Source organism: Abrus precatorius, unplaced genomic scaffold (genome assembly GCF_003935025.1).
Source record: "Abrus precatorius isolate BTA unplaced genomic scaffold, Abrus_2018 Scaffold10, whole genome shotgun sequence".
NCBI lineage: Eukaryota > Viridiplantae > Streptophyta > Magnoliopsida > Fabales > Fabaceae > Abrus > Abrus precatorius.
Window position 1 is genome coordinate 32,577,932 of NW_020874292.1, and position 21,553 is coordinate 32,599,484.

At 32.3% G+C, this 21,553-nt stretch overlaps 1 protein-coding gene across 1 annotated transcript; it reads right to left on the reverse strand.

Moving 5' to 3' along the window:
- Positions 1 to 89: 89 nt before the first annotated feature.
- On the reverse strand, positions 90 to 13,925 carry LOC113867138 (villin-4-like). The gene is made up of 24 exons (XM_027502202.1): positions 13,518 to 13,925; positions 11,864 to 11,961; positions 11,585 to 11,684; positions 10,943 to 11,011; positions 10,558 to 10,794; positions 10,249 to 10,426; positions 10,033 to 10,165; positions 9,022 to 9,184; positions 8,783 to 8,930; positions 8,540 to 8,640; positions 6,400 to 6,555; positions 5,719 to 5,787; positions 5,552 to 5,620; positions 5,304 to 5,441; positions 5,048 to 5,176; positions 3,718 to 3,865; positions 3,586 to 3,596; positions 2,193 to 2,333; positions 1,826 to 1,951; positions 1,675 to 1,740; positions 1,254 to 1,587; positions 929 to 1,131; positions 614 to 778; positions 90 to 510 (listed from the first exon to the last, which is right to left on the reverse strand). Exons 2-23 carry the CDS (start codon positions 11,917 to 11,919, stop codon positions 665 to 667), a joined length of 2,889 nt encoding a protein of 962 aa, XP_027358003.1. The 5' UTR covers positions 11,920 to 11,961; positions 13,518 to 13,925; the 3' UTR covers positions 90 to 510; positions 614 to 664.
- Between the last annotated feature and the right edge of the window lie 7,628 nt (positions 13,926 to 21,553).

Consider the following 21,553-nt stretch of genomic DNA (forward strand, 5'->3'; position numbering starts at 1 on the left):
ATCAATTCAAACCGAATGCTTAGCTGCTTTTATTAGTAACTTAAATCACAATATTGAGCTTGAGGAAATTTAGCTCAAAAGTGCTATTGAGAATAACAAAGAATCACACTTTATTTCCAAAACAAATTACGAGTTGACTGGTTTTTACACTTTGTACACACTTCATCCTCAATATCAATACAACCTAAGTAGACCGCATTTGCAACCCAAATTGCTTTACCAAAACAATTTTAAATTGAAAAAATAAAATGAAGACTAGCATGAAACCCCGAAAAAATAAAACAAAAAAAATAAAAGGCAAGCTCACAAACAACCTGTGCCCTTTAAAATTAATGCCACACAGCTAACTCAACAAAGAAATAACCCTAAACATTCAAACCATTGCAAAGAGAAGGGGAGAGGTGGAAAATCTCTAGTTTCTCTTCATGAAAAGTTTCTTGGGAGCAGATGCAGCTATGCTAAAAAAAACACTGATGCTGTCCCCTTTAATTCCATATGTTTAGTTCCTCACTGCAAAACACACAAGCTCCCTGAGATCTAAGACAGACACTAAAAGAACTAAACATAAAAATGCCAACGAAAAAATAATGTTTATAATCAAAATTTCTTCTACCTGCAACCTATACTGCAGGAGATGACAGAAGGCTAAGTAAACTCTTAAGAATCAGAATAACTGAACAGCCATTTTGAGTTTGTTTTGTTTCCATTTCGGCAACTTGTAAAATGCATCCTTCGACATCCCAAATTTCTCTTTGAACTCCGCAGATGATAAATAAGTCTGTAAAAAACAAAGCTCAAACAAATCAAAACTAAACTGAAATAAAGCCTAATTATAAGCTGCAATTACCAAAGAATGGGAGAAGAACAACAAAAGATCAAAAACAAGTAGAGAAGAGATGATGTTAAAAAGCTACATAGTCCATTATACCTCTCGCTTAGTCACATCAATGTCTGTTACAGGATCTGTGGATGTTATTTTAACACGATCATATGGATAAATCACAAGACCTTCCTCATCTTCAGCTTCACCTTCTTTCACATCCTCCTGTATGGTAAGAGATTCCACTCTGGTGCTCACAGAATTCTCCTTGTCATTTTTCTCAGGGTTTGATTTGGGTGTAATTGGACTCACTTCACATTATAACAACCAAGAAAACAGACAGCATATTGCATTTAGTAAATTATAATACTAAAAGCATTACTCAAAGGAGGAGGGGGAGGGAGGATGTTCAATTATTTCATCAATTGTTTACCTTTAAGTGACCGAGGTATCAAGCTTTCTCGTGCTGAAGGTGGTTGTTCAAAAGTAGAACTAAGTGCAGCTATGGCTGCAGATTTTGGTGCCAGTATTGCAGAATCTGGTGTCACAGATTTTGGATACAGCTTTCTAATTACTGGAGGTGGAGTTGAAAGGTTCCTAGCATTAGGGTTCTCAAAATTAGCTGCCAGTGCATTAAAGGCTGGAGACCTGCCCCTCACCCGAACACGATCAGGACTGACAGACATGCTGCGGGATGAACGCTGGGATTTATCTGGCACACTACTTGACCTTCCCCCATAAGATACTGGTGTTCTCCGCTTGGGTTTCTGATAATGAGTTTGAATAATTACGTACACACAAGAAAAGGAACATTTCATTAGTGACAGTGAAGGAGGAGGGGAAAAATATCTTACATCCAAAAGTGGAGCACCCCCACTTTTCACAATTGTAAGCTTCCTTTGAAATGAGTTTCCCAGCATCTGCAAGTAAAAAAGGGATTGCCAATAGTTAGGATTTTAAAACAACCAGAAGTCATATCATGATGTCATTATGTTGAAAACTTACTGCAGATTTGGCAGAATCCCATTTAAAGAAGCGAGCGAAGAAAGGTGGCTCACTCCCTTCCATGACAACATATATTGGAGCTACACGAGATAATTTTTCTAGAAGAAAATCATGCTCAAGAAATTTCTGTTCAATTCAAAAGAACAAGTATAAATCCACAGCTGACTCAAATTCTAATAGATGTTAAATCCATGATGTAAAAAGACACTAGAATGCTTAAATTAAAATCTTATGGTTTCTCTTACGATACAGGGATGTTATAAGACATAAATATACATTATAACTGCAAAGACAAAACAAAGACTTCAAAACAATATCCACTAAATTATTCTAGTATGTTCATGGGTTCCGGCAAAACCAGTCATACCTCACCAATTGTTAGAGCCTGCATTCTACTCTTAGGGTCAACCTGCTGGCCAACCCAGACAAAGATTTCCGAGTGACAATCCAAGATGAAAATGTCCTCTGTCATCAAATCATCCTGGGAGAAATTGTATACCTCTGTCACCTGAAAACATTGCTTCAGATTAATGCATTGCAGCAGAAATAAATCCAATTAATAATCTTCATAAGCAGCATAGCACACTGGAGTAATTAAATTAACCCTTGAGATTTCATAATGTACTTATAGTATGAACAAAGGCATAAAAAACGTGATCCATAGCACAGGTGTCCAGAGTTTCTGTTAGCATTCTTCACTCAAAGTCAATCTTCAAAAGCAATGAGATGGCTATAACCACCTTGCAGTGATTAACATGACCGAACACGTAATATTTACATTGATAGGTTATCAGTATTTTGTTCTATTTTGTGGCTCAAGTGCTTATTATACTACTAGTAATATAAGTTTGACTTTTGAATTATATTTGCTGCAGTGTCAATAACATTTTAACAAATATATGACAGAACATCTAATTGAGTAATCTGACTATATTAGCACATTTTGAATGCCATTATAAAGAGCTTGATCAGCACCTATGATGTCTTTCCGATAGAACTCATGCTGATGAGCCTCCTATGCAGGTTTACAGAGAAGCAAAAAGGGATGCAGGTCAAGGCCAGAAATGCATAGGAGTTATTGGAGGAATCTGTTTTGGAGGAAAGAGAGAATTCTAATTTCTAACAGAATGGACACATGGCTGTTGGAGATAGGAGAGAAGGATGCTGGAACAGGACAAGGCTTGAATATGAGGAGGGAAGAGTTTGGGGAGAAGTGCCTGGAAGAAATCTAGGGTGGCTTAGGCCGTGGCGCAGAGATAGCTCACTGCTTCACTGATATCTATTCTTTCTGTTTTTTCATACTTGTCTCCGCATTTTCTTCTTCTGTTTCCAGTTTTTCATACGGATCCCAGTTAATACCAGAATAGATTCTGCATCAGGTTTTGTTAACAGTACAACTGATGTAGGATTCTGTCTTTCAAAACTGTATTCGTCCGTGTTTAGTAGTTTTCCATTCACCATTACCATCACTCTTGAGAACTGGGATTTATCATTTAGTTTTTCCAATAGTATTTGGTTGATCGAACTAGCATGATAACATCTATTACAATCTTATTAATCACGTATCAGTTGTTTCTTAAAATGGATTGCATCATTAAGCTTTTAAGTATATATGACAAGCAACACAAAAGGTTATAATGATATTTTTTGAAGGCAATGAAAGACGAACTATTATAATACACCTTTATACCATTGGCTCTCTGTAAATTCCAAATCATGTATATAACTAGAGCTAATAATAGATCAGTGGGTATACTCACCTTTAAATTTCCTGCACGTTGTTCAGTCAGAGAGTGGAAGGAAACCATCATAAGCTAGTCAGCTATTTGCCTTCAAAAGCGGGGAGGGGGATCTGATGAATCATTCTAGCAAGCAAAAAAGTTGTTCCTTACCTTTTGAGAATTGACAAGAAAATAAGTGAGGATCACTTTCAGCCTCCCTTAGAATCTTTTGACTGGCATATTCTGATTTCCCTCCTAACAAGTCCCAAAACTGTTCAGATTCAGAACCTTCCCTTTGTGGTTTGGATTGTAAATTTGGCTGCAAAAAATTGGCAAGCATAAGAGAACCAGATAAACAAAGATAACAAATATATTAATAAGGCTTGGAAGATGATAAAATTACAATGTCCTTTCCTTTAGTTTTGAAAAGTTACATTCTCCTTTCTTGAGAGAAGAAATGTGCAACATTTTAGTCCATTTCAAGGTAAACAAATCATGTAGCAATGGTGAGAACTTCTCCTAGGGAAATATTTCCTCTCTATACAAATTTTAATGTCAATGAAAACAAATTTTGAACATCCTATTATTGAAAAATTAGAAGATGAAATGAAATTTTAAACATTTCTACTATCAGCTTTGAAACTTCACCTAAGGATCTTAATTTCATCTTCTAAAATCCCATAGCTGAAAGGATCTAAAACTAATTGTTGATGATGTTGAGAATCAGAGAGAGAAAATTGTCCTTAAGAAGCTCATTTACATTAAAATAGATTGAAGTATGACCCATATTAATCTCTCAAGGGAGGAAGTTGTAATTTTATAAAATAGAGGTAAGGGTAGTGTAATTAAGCATTTACAAGGGCTGGGGAGTGTAATTTACACTTTAATAATAATCTCTTTAAAAAAATTTATAAGTTTAGAAACTTGGATTTTGCATATGTGCATTGATTAATGTATATTTTTTAAAATTGGTATATAATTTACTCATTAGGGAATTGCCGCTGGTGAACATCAGACTTTTAAACCTCTCAGACAACAGAGGCAATCCTAGTGCCCCTGGGCTATAGCCTAAATGACAATATTAAATCATTTTTTACAAGCAATCAGAGAAAATTTCACCCACATATAGCTACTTGTTCAACACAATTAATTTGACCAAATAATATGCTAACTTCCTAGGCTTTGTCTGGGAGTTTGAAGGGAGAACGAAGGGAAGGATTTGAGAGGTAAAGGAGGTAAGGGGAAGGGAGGTTAAGCTCCTCTTTGCTTGGATGTTAAAAATCCCTCAAAATTGAGGAACTCAAAAAATACAAAAGAGGAGGGTTTTGGATGGGCATCTAAAAAACCTCAAACCCTTTCTCCTTATTTTTAAAAGCTCTCAAAAAGCGAAAGGTCTTTTAAAAGCCTTCCCTTCCCCACACCTTCCACCTCTAAATCTAACATGCAAACAAAGCCTTAGTGTTGCTTTAGGCACATCTCAATTTTTCACTAATTATCAGACCTTTATCAAATCCAGCATCCTCTCAACAAGTTCCTGATCTTCTGCACTTGTAGAGCTTCCAGACCAAGTAAACACAGCAGGCCCATTATGAAGTATGTAACAATAGGAGGAATTCAAGGAAGATGCAACCTGGTTGACATAAGAAAATGAGGGAAAAAATTATTACATAAATAAAATTTGTATAACCAAAAGTGTCTTTCTTAAGACAAGCTGAGTGGATAGACATATGGCACTAAAAAGAGAAAACAGGGCATACTGATTCAACTTGTATGGCTTGCATATTGTCTGGACCAGAGCCCTGGATGCGAAATAATGCAACAGCATTCTCATTGTATGTCTCGTCAGGAATTTCCTTTTCGGAAATGTAATTTTTGTATCCATCACTAAGCCCACCCTGACGGAGAAGGAAAGAAGAGAGTTAAACGGCCAGTACTTTTCACACACACAAACATATATAAACAAGAATATTATTTTTAGTTCCCACAATATTAAGATCCCAAAAACCTTAAAAACAATGAAGCTTTGGAGGATTGAATGAAATTGAACTGGTTCATTGCCTTCATATAAACGAGCCTACAGTAAATTAGACATGCAAAACATCAGTAAGGAGAGAATTGAGCACAAATGATATCCCCACCAAGTGAAAAAGACACAATTTCCAGAAAAGTTACCTGAGAAGCCAGAAACTTCATTGACTCGACCATTTTGCTTGCCAATGAATTAGCTGAAGCTCTTTCTTCCTATTTTAAACTAAAAGAGCTTGTAAACAATGCAGAAAATAGATTCACAACACTCCTTGAGTCTAAATACAAATTTATAGCTAAACTGAAACAAAATCTATTGTGCATTTATTCAACACTTTATAGTCCCAAAACAGTTTCCAAAGCTGTAAATAGTATAATGATATACATAAGCCTAAAATTGGTTGATATAGGAGAAATAAATTCGCAGGTTCCAATGCTATTTGGTAAATTTTTAATAGGTCCCAGTCAAGGACCAACTCTCGTAAAAGCACAAGTTGTTTACTTCTCTTGAAGTCCCTATAGTTTAAAAACTATTATTGTTTATAGTTTCAAAAACTTTTACAATAGGGTCAGTGAATCCAGTCTGTTGTTAGGACCCTACAAGGATCCAATTGAAAAATAAATAATATAGGGATCCAATTATAGCTTTTAAATTATAGGAACTTATTTAAGAATATCCAACACATAAAGAGACTTGCAGATTAATTTAACAGCTAATATATTTTTCAGCTGCAACCTATGTGTGAAAATTTTGCTGCCAGATTATTTTTTACCTTTATATTAAAATCACATGTTTGTAGGAGTAGAATCAAATACTAAATCTTTTACCTCAACACTATTCTTTCCAATCCAGGTTCCTATAAGACAATCTTCTTTATCCTCTCCAGGATATGTATACTGAAAGATGTAGCAATCCCCACTATAAAATTTTGACTGATCAGAAGCTTGAAGAAGAATCTTTTCCTGACCATTCACTCGCCAAACCTGTGCAGTTAGAGCAAAGCTATTGTTAACAACAGAAGCAAAAAAGCAATGTTGGAATTGTATTATACAACACCAAACCACAAACTCCAGCCAAACAGGGAAAGCATAAAGGATATCATTTGAATTCTCAAGGGATATTAATTATCAAATCCCTGCAAAGTTATACAAAACAACAGCTCACATATTAATTGCAACCATGGAGAAAACCCCATAGTTGGTTTGGAAACTAAATTCACCTTGACGTCTAAAGTCTCAACTACAACTGCAATTTATGTTAGAACATTTTTCCTATTGAATGTTGAAATCCTCAGAGTGTAGAGTGGGAAAATTTTTTAGTACACCAAAGCAAAGGGAAGAAAGGTATAACATATATTAAGACAATAAGGTTATAATACATTTCAATTTATACACAATGTAAAACTGCATCTTTTTGCTTTGGTTAATTATGATGTTCAGGATCTAAGTCATATATAGTCCATCTTAGGGTCAAAACACTTTCACATTAATCAATGACTGCGTTCTTTGTACTTGGTTATTTTGACTACAAAACAGCTCCGAATTGTTTTTCATTTTTCAGAATTTTTATCAAGAAATCAAAACTCAAATTGATATTCATATTTATACTTTTTCAAAGTGAATGCCTCTAAATATTTATTTGTTTTTTTTTTCATGGCTTCTAATGGCATTCTTCATGCCAATAGTTCCATACTCTTCAACAAAATGGGGTTATTGAATACAAAAACAAACACCTTACTTTAACTTCATGTTATGTTCATTAACTTCATTTTATTATATATGTGCGTGCGTCCAGTATCCTATATTTTAGACATTACTAGTGTTGTGTCTGGTGTCGTCTATGTCAAAGTTCATGCTTCATAGCTTGCATCAGTTTAGTTAATTACAAACCCTCCTCTTGTCAGTAAACATACAACTACCACTCACCCTCTCAAGGTCTATTATCATCAGCAATGGCATCCTCCAAACTCCTAACTCCTACAAATGCTGATGCAATTGCAAGCTCACCCAGAACCCAAACTCCTTTATCAGCTCCAACTCTACCTCCAAAACTCAATCTTTTTGTTACTCTCCAAATCAATATATGATCTATTCATAAACCGAATCATTATGTTACTTTGAATCATCACGTCTCTTTTGCATTATGCTTGTCTTTTTTCATCTTCATTGTCTTCTACATCTATTCATAAATCTTCATGTCAGGCTCTCTTCACTCTCTCCAAATACATTCATCTCCAAACATGCAGCTTTGCTAGATAAAATGTTCATATTTTAGAGCAGTGGGGCGACCTGGGAATTAGTTCATCTACCTCTACGAACATCTGTCATTGATTGTCATAGGTTTTATATGGTCAAAGTTAGTCCTAATGGCATTGATCACCCCAAGGCTCATCCTACAGCCAGAGGATACATCTAAATCTTTGGCCTAGACAATAAGAACACTTTTCTCCTATGGATAACATGGCTTATCTTCAGGAAATTGGCATAACTCAAGTAAAACTAAAACATATCTTCTTTGACAAGTTAATTCTTGGGAATGAAAATGGCACAATCCAAGAATAGCATAGCTATCTCACAGAATGAATGACATGGGCAACCCTGAGGAAACAATGTTGTTGAATATACAAAGCCTATGTATCTTAACATCAAAGATCAAACTACTACCTAAATTCATTTTTTACAGAGGATATTATGCAGCAACTTTATTAGTTCTATATGAATATCATTTAATCAAAGTTGAACATTTCCAAAATACTTGTTTAGTATTATTCTTCTCATTCTGGTGGCCATGTTTAGAATAGAGATCATGAGAGTTTTAAGGGTCATACAATAATTCTAAAAGATTCCCTTGTCAAAAGAAATTAATTACACAAGACAGAAAACAATAAGAAACTGATTAAAGTAAAACTATGAAAAGTTACAGAAAGAAATATTAGTTTTGATGGGCAATTTGTAACCAGCAGAATACCTGCAAATGTCCTGTGCAATCAATGTAGGGTTGGGGTTCTTCCCTAACAGGATCAGCTTTCAACAAACCCTTTACATTTACTCCTTGACGTTTTAGAAGTGCTACAAAGTACAAAACCATAAGTAAGGGAAAAAATTGGAATGATATAATTACAATATTATCAAGGATGCTAATGACAAAAATTTATTGTTAGAAAAATCAATTCAAGTCACAATAACAACTGTAAAATTATTTAACACTTACCAGCTACCTTGCCACGACCATCTTCAGATACTGTTACATCAGTTGTCTGAGGCCAAGAACCAAATTTGGACTTGAACATCACTGTTTCAAATCCTTCAATAACACGAATTATTTGGGGTTTCAGTTGATCAGTGCCACTGACTAACTCCTGTTTGTGAATCAACAGCAATTCAACAGTAATTAAAACTGGGCAAAACTAAAGCTTATAGCAAAATGATACTGAAAAAGAAATTTGTTACATCTGCAGCTCCACTTGCACTTTTTCTTTCATCAAGAGAGGTATTCCTTCCCATCCAGACAAACATTTCCAAACCACAATCAAGAATATAGCATTTGTTTGTGTCTAGTAGTTCCCTCTCCAAAGAATCGGTCTCAACAGGTTCTGCCTGTCCCTTTTGAACACTGCAAAATTTACAAGTTCATCATTATAACTAGATTGTAATACAACAGATTAATTTCATCAATGCATTGTCAAAATAATTTAATATTACTTTAAAAATTCTCATTCTTATCAACTAACACAACTTTAGACTAAATGAAAAGCATATTTTTAAGTCTTCACATTGAATTAAAATTATAGTCTCACAGATGAAGCTGAATTGAAAACAATGGTAAATTATAGTTTGTTTCACCCTTCAACTTTGGGCCACGTGTAGTAGTAAACTAAAGCTTAACAGCAGGAAAAAAAAATGACATCCCAAATTTTATGTGTGCAAAACCCTTCAAACCATTAAAAACTATTGGAAATCACGAAATAACATGTAAGTTACATGTTGTACCATTAAAACATGTTTTAACATCAAACAATACCATGAAGCAGAAAATTAACAAGGTTTTTCCTTTAACTGTTTTAGTTTTCATTTAATTTTCTTCTATGTAATCACTGTATTATTTCTGCTAATTTTAAGGTGTATCCTCAGCATGTCAAGAGACATTTCTGCTAACTTTTTTAACAGTTTACTTGACATAAGGGGTTTTACATTCAAAGTGAGAAATTGGATTTTTGAAGGAGAGGGAGGAGTGTTTCACTTACACCTTTTCAAACTCTTAACATCAAATCAATCAAGGGCCAAAAATTAAAGGGCGAAAGCAACAATTTACACTATAAACAGTAGGGGAAAGAGAAAGATTATAAAACATGTACATGTCAATGAACTTCATCCAAATATCATTTAGCTAAAAAAATATTGGAATACACTGGCAGTGCAGATAAAAAAAATACTAGAGAGAAAAATGAAATAACATATTACCAAAGCAGCTTTGGAGGGTGAGAATCAGCAGGCTTATCATCATCACCAGCAGTTTTTCGTGGAAGAGGAGCAAATCCCCCAAAGAAACCCCAGAATTCCCCAGTTTCAGGATCAGCCATCAACTTCCCATCCTCTGCATGGAAGTTCAGGTATAGACATTCAAATCACAATATCAGTGATCCCCTTTAAAACTTCAATGTATACTAGTCCACTTACCAACAGCAGCTACCTCACATTTCCCTTCATGGTAGGTATCCTTAATATACTGTACAACTTCCAAAGCTTTAGCCCTTTCTTGAATAGATGAATTGGAACCATTAAATTGGAAGATTTTTGATTCAGTATCCAGAACAAAAATATCGTCATGGTTGAGTGAAGATCGAGCAAATTGAACCTATAACCAACATCAATGGGTACTCAACAAGCAGAAAACAATGTTCTATATATGCATGTGCCAATCCAGTGTGTACAAAAATGACCTACAAGACTCAATTATCAATGGAAAGCGAAAAATGTCAAACTTGCCTCTTTTACATGTACAACATGTTTCCCTCTGCATACAAACAACCGTGTCTTGTGTTTTTCAGCCTCAGCATGTTTGAAACCAGAAGCAACACCACCTTCTTGAGGAATAATACATGGTTTGAAATAAGACAGGAATTTTTCTGTTTCATGGCCTTGTACTTCACGATACTGAACAGCACGTCCTCCAAGAGCTGCATCCAGCTCAACTGTCTTGATGGCTGCAGCACCAGCTTCATCCTATTTTAGAGTTAGAGTCATTAGCTAACAAGCATACAGAAATAATAACTAATGTTAAACCAAAAAAGGGGGGAAACAAATTAAAAAGAAATCTTAGAAATAATAATGATAAATATAATAACAACAACAACAACAACAACAACTTTACCTGACTGGTGTCTTTACCAAGCCAATAATGGATGTCATGGCGCAGAGCACCACTTTTTGATGCAGTTGTCTACAAGCAAAGGATAAAAAATAAGAAAACATTCATACCAGTGAAAACCTTAGTTTCATATATGATGCAGTAAGCATAAGCAACTTAATAAAAATTAAAAAACTACTAGATTAGCAATTATGGCCAAAAATCAAAAGAAAACAAGAAAATAATATAAGTCTAACCAAAATAAGTTCTATCAAGGAATAATATGTTTAGAGTTTTTAATCAAAGACCTCATCCAACTACAAGGGAAAACAAAGCTCATGGGAAAGAAGTCAACAATGTCTTTCAGATGATCTCATGCTCACGTATAATTAAGAAAACATGATATATTTTGTAAATTCAGGCAACAATTTTTTAATTTGAGAATACATGGTCCACCAAAACTGTAATGCATAAAAGGACCATCGATCCCACATGCCATTACATACAATATTGTGATTTCTGTCATGTTGGGAACAACTATGTCTTTTCAATTACAGTGTCCATGAAATACAATAATAAACAAAAGTTAAAACTTCTTGAAACAGTAAATACCAACATGAGGCTAATATTGTATGAATGAATAATCACTTTGAAAATATGGCTTACCTTTAAGATCACATAGGAGTCTCCTGTGAAAAACTTCCCATAAGAGGACTTTGGAACAGGAACCGGATTAAAATTCTCAATACGCCATATTTCAAGTCCTCTATAAACAATTAAGGAAAATAATGCACAAGTACTGGGAACAGATCAAACATCAAAGCATGACAAAATGAAACTAAGCATATGACAGAACCAAAGGAAGAAGAAACCTTAAACAAATCTTGTAAATATGAAAATCTGATAAATAGCAACAGCACAATATGTTAATTAGATGCAGGATACGCCTTTTGGCCAGCTCCCTGGAAAGCTGGATCCAAATCTTTCATGGAAACGGCCATAATATTCTTCTATTACGTAGTTTAAATATAGCAGAAAATACCCTGAAAGGAAATCATAAATGATATAATAAGTGAATAGAAAAACAAGATCAAAGTGTTAATTTTCCAAAGCTTCCATGATAGTGGGCAAAAAAGGAAATGCAACTGCTTCCACTAGCCATGTCAACAAAGAAATTCTGTTTTATTTTGGGCAGTAGAGAAATTTCACAGGAATTGGAATAGATAATCATATAATACATAAGGTTAGCCGTTAGCATCAATAATTTGTCAGGGAAATGCAATAGTAAAAAAGGAAAAAACAGTAAGCTAGGCAAATTGTAGCTGTTAGATATCTTCACTCATCTACCATTAGGAATTCCGTGTATATTAAGAGCTTATTTACCAATATTCATGTCCCTAAGCTAAGACAGATGCATCACAAGCGGCAAAGAAGAATAGTAACACATTCTAAAGAATGTCATTGCACGCAACTACATAGTACATATTCATGGCTATTCCCAAACACTGAACATACAATATAAACTGCAATTTCAGTAAAAGCAAATGCCATGTCATTCAAGTTGCTTAAAACTCAACAAAATCTCAACAGAAAATTGCATCTTTTGTCAACATGTCTCTTCCGCATACCTACCTACTAGACAGAAATATTTGGTACCCATCATTTGACACAAGTTTAAGCAGTGTGGCATTAGTACATTAAGATACCACACACATATCCTCTCATTTCCATCCAACATATTCTTTCCATCGCACAGTCCAAAAATTCACTAATGCGAGGAGAGTTGCCATTGGAAGGGAAGCCTATTAATAGCAATTCAACAATTCTAAAAAAATAATTGCCCAATAATATTAAAATCCTAATCACACTCAGTAAGAGGAGTCAATCCTGACCATTCAATCTTACATGGATTATATTCAAGTAAAATCAATCTCGATCACCAATGTAAGAATGAATGGTCAAGATTAACTCAACCGACATCACTCTCTCTCCTGACACATAAAAAACACAAAACCACATCGGATAACTGATCCAACGCCAAAGCTACCTCAGAAATAAACGCATCCAATGAAGAAATTGTGTAGACAAGTGAAAGAAGACCAAAATCGCCAGAACCCTCCACGTAGATGACACGCCCCAACGCATTCACGAGCCACGAAATGCACACATGACAGTTACCCATTTGCAAACGCCACCGTATAACACTGACAACAAAGTCTACCCGTATGCCTAGGCAAGTGACACGTATGCACCTACGCTAAAACACTCAATAAATCACAGCAATAACAATAACACACTTGAGCTGATCTCGAAAACCCAGCGACGCTAAAATCGCTCGCCTAGGATGCTGCATTTCCCAAAGTTCCGAACCTCAACGCCTTCGAACTTCCAAAAAAAAAAAAAAAACACGCGCGCACACAAATTTTTCAACATCCGAAAAACAAGATAAATGCAATGTTCGATTCAAGTCAAATTCAATGAAGTTCAATCGCATTTCAGACCAATCGGAAACAGATCGAAATTCGAGCATGACTCATGCAACTTCAGAAAGAGCAAAGAATAAAAAAAAAAGCGAAAATGGATTCAAGGACCTTCATACCTGAAAAAAAAAAAAAGGAAGCAGCAGGAATGACAGCACCAATCGATTTTGTCTTTATCGGAATCACCAAAAAAAAACAAAAAAAGAGAATTCGAGAAACCGAGAACCAAAAAAAAAAAACCACAATCTACAGCTGAGAAGACCTGAATCGCGAAATTCAAAAAATAAATAAAATAAAATAAAAAGCAGAAGAATCGGAATGAATAGGTAGCAGCAGATCCAATCAGAGGAACAAAATTGGAGAGTTTAGAGGGAAGCAGAAAATGAGAGGAAAAAGAAGGTGGCGGAAAGTGAGAGAGAGAAGGGGAAAGTGGGGACTGAAGAAGAAGAAAAATTAGAATTAGAATTTGAGAGAGAGAGAGGGAGAAAAAAAAAGAAGTAGAATTTTAGGGGAAAAAGAAAAGAATGGGAAAAGCGAAGGAATGAGGTCAGAGAGAGAAAGAGAAAGGGAGGGAATGATGAATGCCAGGCGTGCTTATCACTAACGGGCAACATAACCTCAACCCCACACTACACCACACACATGAACTGTAAAACTGCATTTTTAATATTTTCTTTAAGCCCCTCAAATTAAATAATCTTCTTTTTCTGTTTTTTTATTATTTTTTATGTTCCTCTCATGACTCATCACACATGCAACTTGATTTACTTTCCAGGGCCATGGGGCAGCAATGGTGAAAAACAACCCCCCCCCCCAATGGTAATTGTAATTTTCCCTGTTCCTTGTTCCCCTCTCTCTCTCTCTGCTTCAGACATTTTTAAAGGGTGCTGTTGTTATTGTTGTTAGTCACGATTTACTGATTTTGCATGGTTTCAGTTTAAAACTTCAGTTTTGTAAACTCTTATTTTGAAGTATATTTAATTATACAATAGAACATATTTACTAAAAATTTAATTACCTTCTTGAATATTTAACATAATAAATATTTTTTATTAAATTTTATTATTTTTAGATTTTAAACTTAATTTTAATTATTAAGGTTATTAATTTTAAAATGTTTTTATATTTAATTGTACCAATAATGTTATTAATTAAATTCAGACATGAAAGCAGATGAATTGAACAGTGGCACCAAGCGCATGTTTGGGTTATATTTTATATATTCTAAATTACGTGTTGGAGAACAGGGGTTAAGTTTGTTCACAAAATTACATATTATGACAAAATTGCCATTAAAAGTATATTTTATTCTAAAGAAATAAGGGTTTGTTTTTGTTAATTTTGGGATAAATGTTTTAAAAAATAAATTATATTTTATGGTTTAATATAATTATTTTTATTATTCAAATCTTCATCTATTAACTAAAACGTAAACACACCCTGAATCAAACACAGTAGGGAAAAAAAGCATGGGAAAGGTGGAAGTGAAGCAATATGAGTGAGAACTACTGAACTAGCACACTTCACTAATCACCTACAGGACAAGGGGGGAAAGTCCATTCCTCTTTCTTCCTTTGTTTTTTTCTGGTAGGTGGACAATGATGAATATGCATGTAAACAAGGCTTATATATAGTTGTATGGTTCAAATGAAATTTCTAAAAAATGGTTTTGTTATTTGGGTAGATGATATATTGATAGTGAAATGAAATATTTTTGTGGGTGAGATGACAGAAAGGGAAAAAGAATGGGTTGAGAAAGACTTGAGTTAAGAAGGGTTGGCAATGGAAGAAGTTGACCATTGCCTATTGCATTGCAAGGATTGGATGCTAAAAAGGGTGAAACTCGGAAAGGTCGGTCACCGGCTAATGCTATTATTATTCATGTAAATTGCCATAAAGCCTAATGTATGTGGGCCTGTTTCCTTGCTACTAACTTTAGCATAGGAAAAAAAGAATCATGCCCCCCCATTCACCCTTTTTCTCCCTCTTTTCTATCTTTAGGAAAAAAAACAAATTACAATATTTTTCACTTGGGAAATTCTATTTCCATTGCTTTTTCTTAATTTTTTTCGTAAATGGGAATGTAATATAACTTCTTATTTAATGTTGAAACATGGTTATACCCAGCCGAAAATAATGAAGAAATATATATATATACATCCAAACAGAACATTAAAGTTTTAGTTTATAAAAAATAAAATTAAATAAAGCTAAAACATGATAATTTGGTTCTGATAAGTAGCATGTTAGAAATATACAATACCTAAATTGAAGCTTGCAGCATTGAATGTATTACTTCCGTAAGTGCAACCATATATCTCACACATCACATGAGAAAGGAACACTCCGACCCCGACATATTGCCAAAACATGAGGAGTGTGTATTGTCTGTCATGTTTTATAGCCTGCAAAGTCACTGTTGCTCAATTTATTTTATTTTGTATTTTTTATTAATTTAAATATACTAAAAGTGTAACTAATTTTGTTTTGTTAGTAATTTTTGCATTATTGTGATAATTAATTTTTAAAATATATCTATAATATATATTATAAATAGTGCAAAAATCAAAATTATGTTTTTATAATAATATCCTTCTTTCATTTTTATTCAAATCAATAATAGTTCATGCTGATTCTAAAATTATGTTGAATATTATTTTTGCCTGATTATAAATTTAAAAACAATATATTATCATTACTTTTTATAATTTCTACACTTCTTCTAAGATGTTAATCTTTAACTTTTAACCGAGATATACTTTTACTGCAAAAAAAATAAAATACACGTGTTAATAATTTAAAAAACTCCCCAAAAATAATAAATTCAATTGATTTTCATTAACGTATAACATTTTAGATTCAAATAAATATTTTTTTAATAACAAACATTATTGTTTTTTACTTTCTTTGTAAAAAAAAGGGGGTTTAACACTACTCAATTTCAAATGTTTTACCCCTTTTAAATTGTTTTTTTTCTAAATTTTAATTTAATTCAAAAAATATAACAGTAAATTTAAATTAATTTATTTTAGAAAGTAACAATTTTGTACGACATTAGAAAATTTTCAAAATATGTAATTTTCATAAATTAAAATGTAGAAATGCATTCTAAATTTCACCAAACTTCGGACTATTTATAAATATATAGTAAAACAACCATCGTAATATCGTATAAATGAGTTAGCAACAATTAAGGAGAAAATAGCATGTATAGTTTATGTTTATTATATATTATTATAATTTCTAGAAATGACATTATTTATGAATTAATGAAACATTAAACTAGTAAAAATAACAAAAATAAGAATTTATTTTCATGATAAATTTTAAAAATATTATTATCATATAAATTTTGTAGAACATCAAGTATGTGAATAGTGTTTCAATTTAATCTACAATCTTAAATTTAAATTACAGTAAATATAATTATGTTAAATGCTCAGAAATAAAATTTTGTCACCTATAGTATTTTTATTAGATTTGAGATACTTATAGTATAAAAAATGTTTTTTTTTTTGTGAAAATCAAAATAGTGGAAGAATATTTTTTATTATAAAATTTTAGGATGTAATATAGAAATAATAATTGTAAAGTTATGATTCAAATTAATTTAGAGAATTAAAACTTTGTAAAACAAGGTCAATTAAACAGATTTCAACAAGTATAGAGCAATAATTTTATTTGGGAAATAGATACATTATTTTCATTGGTTATCTGTAAAGTAAGATGACAGGCACCGGCCCACCGCCAAGCGCAGTCATCGCAGCCATTCCACGATCGAGTTTGCTTCTTATTCTTTAGGACAACGATGTGTTGGATTTTCTCATTAATCAGATCTTTCATATTTTAATACAGTATTCACCAAAGTATTGGGTCATCACAACGTGCACCCCTTAAAGTCAGTCACACGCATATTATGTCATCATCTTCAATTACAACACTGATTTCTAACTTGGTAAGAGTCAAGTGCTGGCCATGCTCATTTACTCATTAATTTGGCCACTATACATAATATGTTCATTTCTACTAATATATTTATTTAATATAAAAGTGAGTTAATATATTTTAAGCTCTTATTTATATATAAGCATTGAGAGGTCAACGTGACAGTCATAGTAATGCCAACCCCTTGTCTGGGCCTTTTCATCGGGCTTAAGAGGAGTGTGACATGTAATGTGCACAGCTAAGCCATGCTTGCTTCTGTCTATTGGATGCAGTGCAATCCAATTGAACATATATAAAATGGTGATGGCTTGTTTAGGGATGTGATGGGTCAAGAAACCATTATTCAAGTTTAGAAAATAATTGAGGAGGACATATAACATTAAAATATCTAAAGAGAAATTTAAATATGTGTGAAAAGATAAAAGATAACAGAATTTACAAATTAGTTACAATATATTATATCAATATATTTTTTACTTAATATTAATATAATAAAAAAACAAGATTTTTGAATTTACACTATTTTTTATTTATATGAACATGATTTTCGTAAAATGATGTATATCATTTTTTTATCTTTCATATAAATATTTATTTGTAATAATCAAAATTTAGAGTTGAAATTACGACTTAACTTATAATTTAGGGTTGGTTGGGAGTTTTAAATCCACCAATCTATATAATTCATATTACTTAAGAGTTTAAAATTGCAAGTTAAGTAGATGATCTGTTGGAAGACAAATCTGGTGTATTAATCTGGCAAGTAGGTTTTATTATTTGATAAGAAGTGATCTTATCATAAACTCACACCCAAAAAAACAGTGCCATTGTGATAGGCAAAGAAAAAAGAAAGATTAACAAAAATACTTGCAATGACAATTATTGTAGGTAGGATCTCCAACACTATAACAAAAGCCAGTAGTTCCTTTGTATGGATACTTAGCAACACAATCCTTTACACACTGATCTTTATTGCAGCCTCCAAGAACACCCAAACTTACTTCACATACTTTGGGAAGAACACAATCATAGGAACACACACACTTCTGGGCCTTACCATTGGGCTGGCAAATCCCACTCCCACCTTTATGCAAACGAGAGCACTTTGTGTTACATGACTGCTTGCTTTGACAAACACCCAAATCATCATTGCACTTATCACCAGCCACCATACCCATCATGCCACCTATCACACATTAAAGTTAGATTCATACCAAAAACAATTGAATACAATGCTATGCTCTGTAGTAATTTAGTACTACCCATGATTACAAAACCTGATGTGTACAAGAGGATGAGTGCTGCTGCATACAGTAAGCACAACTTTGCCATGCTTGCTTCTAATCGTTTTGGGTACAAAGTATTTGATTCGTCTATGGGAGATTGTGGATTCTAATTGAAGATATATATAATGGTCATGCCTTGTGTTGTGTCACTAATGTGCATTTAAGACGACAATTTTTTAGGGGTTTAATTTGTAAATAGAATATTTTTAATTGAATGCATTGTTGTTTTTGATAACGTATCACGCTAATTATGATTGTGTCCCTCATCCCTCATCCCTCATCCCTCATTAAATTAAATTAAATGTATACCTGAATGTGATTGAATTTAATATTTTCAAATATAAAATTAATGCAATATCATTTTAAAATTTCGTTGGATCATATTTACTTTTTATAATCTTCAGTTGATTTGAACAAAAAATTAACGTATTAACTAGTATATATATATTCTGTGTATTATATGCGTGTTTTTAATTCTAATTTTTATTCGCTGATTAAATTTGTAAATATTTGTATAGATTATAAATTAAGATGATAAAAGCAAAAGGAATTTCACAGTTTTTTTTTTCATTTTTTACTCTTGTTTTTATCCATTCAACAACAAATTATTGCTCCATTCCAACTCTCATCTAAGCTTGTATTAAAAAAATTATTACCTAACAACAACAATAATAATAATAATAATAATCTATCGAGTCAAGAACAATCTCTCAAAAATATAAATTAGGATGCTAATCTGTTCATCTTGTTTTTATTGTTTCTTTTCAAATCTCAATGTTGCATTTAAACCTATTTGGATGAGGTCAAATAAAAGAGAGAAACATATTAAAAAAATTGTTAAATATACTTTTTTAATTTATATTTTATACTTAAATAAAACCGTTAATAAGACTACAAATTCAGAAAATTTTATAATGTCTTTTTGCTAAGAAGTTTACTATGATTATTAAAATACACTTGGTCAAGAGAATTTGACCTAACAAATCTAACACTGTATTGGTGATTCATGAGCAAATGCATATATTTTAGTGGGATATATATGAAACATGATCTTTGTTGAATGTTTTAACATTTTTAGTATTCCTACTTATTTGTAATTTTTTTTTTAGTTTTATAAATGAAAATATTGCAATAATTTGATATAATTACTGCAATTAATTATGATCTTGGTGACTCTAGCTTGTTTTTAAAAAACATTAATTCTTTCTTTTATACCTTTATTCTTATAAATTTTAGCAGAGTGGTTGTGTATTATATATATTTTTTAAAGTAAGCGACCATGTTAACGTTTCATGTAGCATGTTCCGTATGGAAGATGGTTCATGCATATACCAAGTTTTGTCATCTGATTTGCAAATAGGTTTTATTATTTGATATGCAATAGTCGCATCGTCAACTTAACACATCCCAAAACATTAGGCAAAAAGAAAGTTAACAAAAATACTTGCAATGGCAAGTATCAAGCGTTGGATCTCCAATGCTATAACAATATCCAGTTGCTCCTCGTCCTGGGTACTTAGCAGCACAAGCAAGATCACATTGAGTGCCATTACAACTTCCAAAAACATCCAAACCTACATCACATACTTTGGAAGAAGGGCAATCATAGAAACACCAACAACGTAGCTGGTTCTCACCGTTAAGCTCACAAATACCTTGACCACCTTTATGATTGTTAGAGCACCCCACGTTACAAGCATATTGGGTTTGGCAAACTCCATAATCTTCCTTGCACCTATCACCGACCACTGTAGCCATCAAATCCCCTATGACAACAATCATGATGCAACAAATAAGAATTTACAATTACAACAAGTTAGTGGTAATAACCAGTTCTACATGTACTCAAGGACAATATAACTCTTAAAGTGTAGTATAATGTGTTTTACAAACTTACCTACTGTGAATAAGAGGAGGAGAGTAACATGTAATAAAGAAAGATTGGCCATGATCTCCTTTGATTGCTTTATTTATTGTATATATGATCCTGTGAGAGTTGTTGATGCTGGAAAAAACTTTTCTGGTTGAGGTTATACTATGGTGATGGCTTGTATTGTTATAACATGAAAATTTGTTTAAAATAGAAAGTTGTAAACTAAATAATTAATTTGTTATGGTTATTCGGATTATGTTTATTCAAAATATTTCCAAGTATATGGATGTATAGATTTGATATTATATATATAAAAAATAATGCAAAAAATTAAAGTTGTGTCAGACATAAATAAAAACTATTTATATTATTTCAATTTAATCTATATTTTCTATAATTTGTTAGTAGTAAATTTTAATTTGCTCAAATCTAACTACACATATTTCATTGTCCTTGCAATAATAAGAGTAAAAATGAGCTGTACAATTTTTATTTGCTTAATAGATTAGACTAAATTTTATAAGATTTTAGTTCAATCTGATTCTGAAATTCAAAACTTTGATTTTTACTTTTTTGAAATTCTAACATGACCTAAAGTATTAAGCATGTTTGAAAATAATTTTTTTAAAAACTACTTATTTAAAAAATTTATTTCAAATAAATTATTAAAATAAGGGATTTTTTTTCCAACTAAGTTGAACCAATCACAGTTAGAAGTTTACTTTTTTAATAATTTGTTTTAATAAGTTAAAAAAATATCTTTGAGTAAGTTAATGAATCCAAATAGAGTTTTAACTCATTTAAATTTGATTATACACATATAATATCAAATTATTAGTTATTGTATTCTTAATTTTCTTTTTACATTTTTCTAAATTTAACTTAAACATCAATTATAATTAATGTTTTTTAGCGTTAAATTTTTTTCTAAATTTTCAGCTTTTACATTGATTTTTTTTTTAAATTCTATTTTGTTAACTTCTTAAATATTTTTGTTCTAAAATTCATTAAATTATTATTTTTATCCAAATTATATCTATTTTTAAAATTA

Bases quoted from the DNA above. Each gene is read 5' to 3' on its own strand.
- LOC113867138 (XM_027502202.1), bottom strand. From the start codon at position 11,919: ATGGCCGTTTCCATGAAAGATTTGGATCCAGCTTTCCAGGGAGCTGGC. The intron at 10,427-10,557 runs GCAAGTTTGACA...TGTTGGTTATAG, and splicing joins ATGTTGTACATGTAAAAGAG to GTTCAATTTGCTCGATCTTC. The intron at 5,177-5,303 runs GTATGCCCTGTT...TATGTCAACCAG, and splicing joins AAGCCATACAAGTTGAATCA to GTTGCATCTTCCTTGAATTC.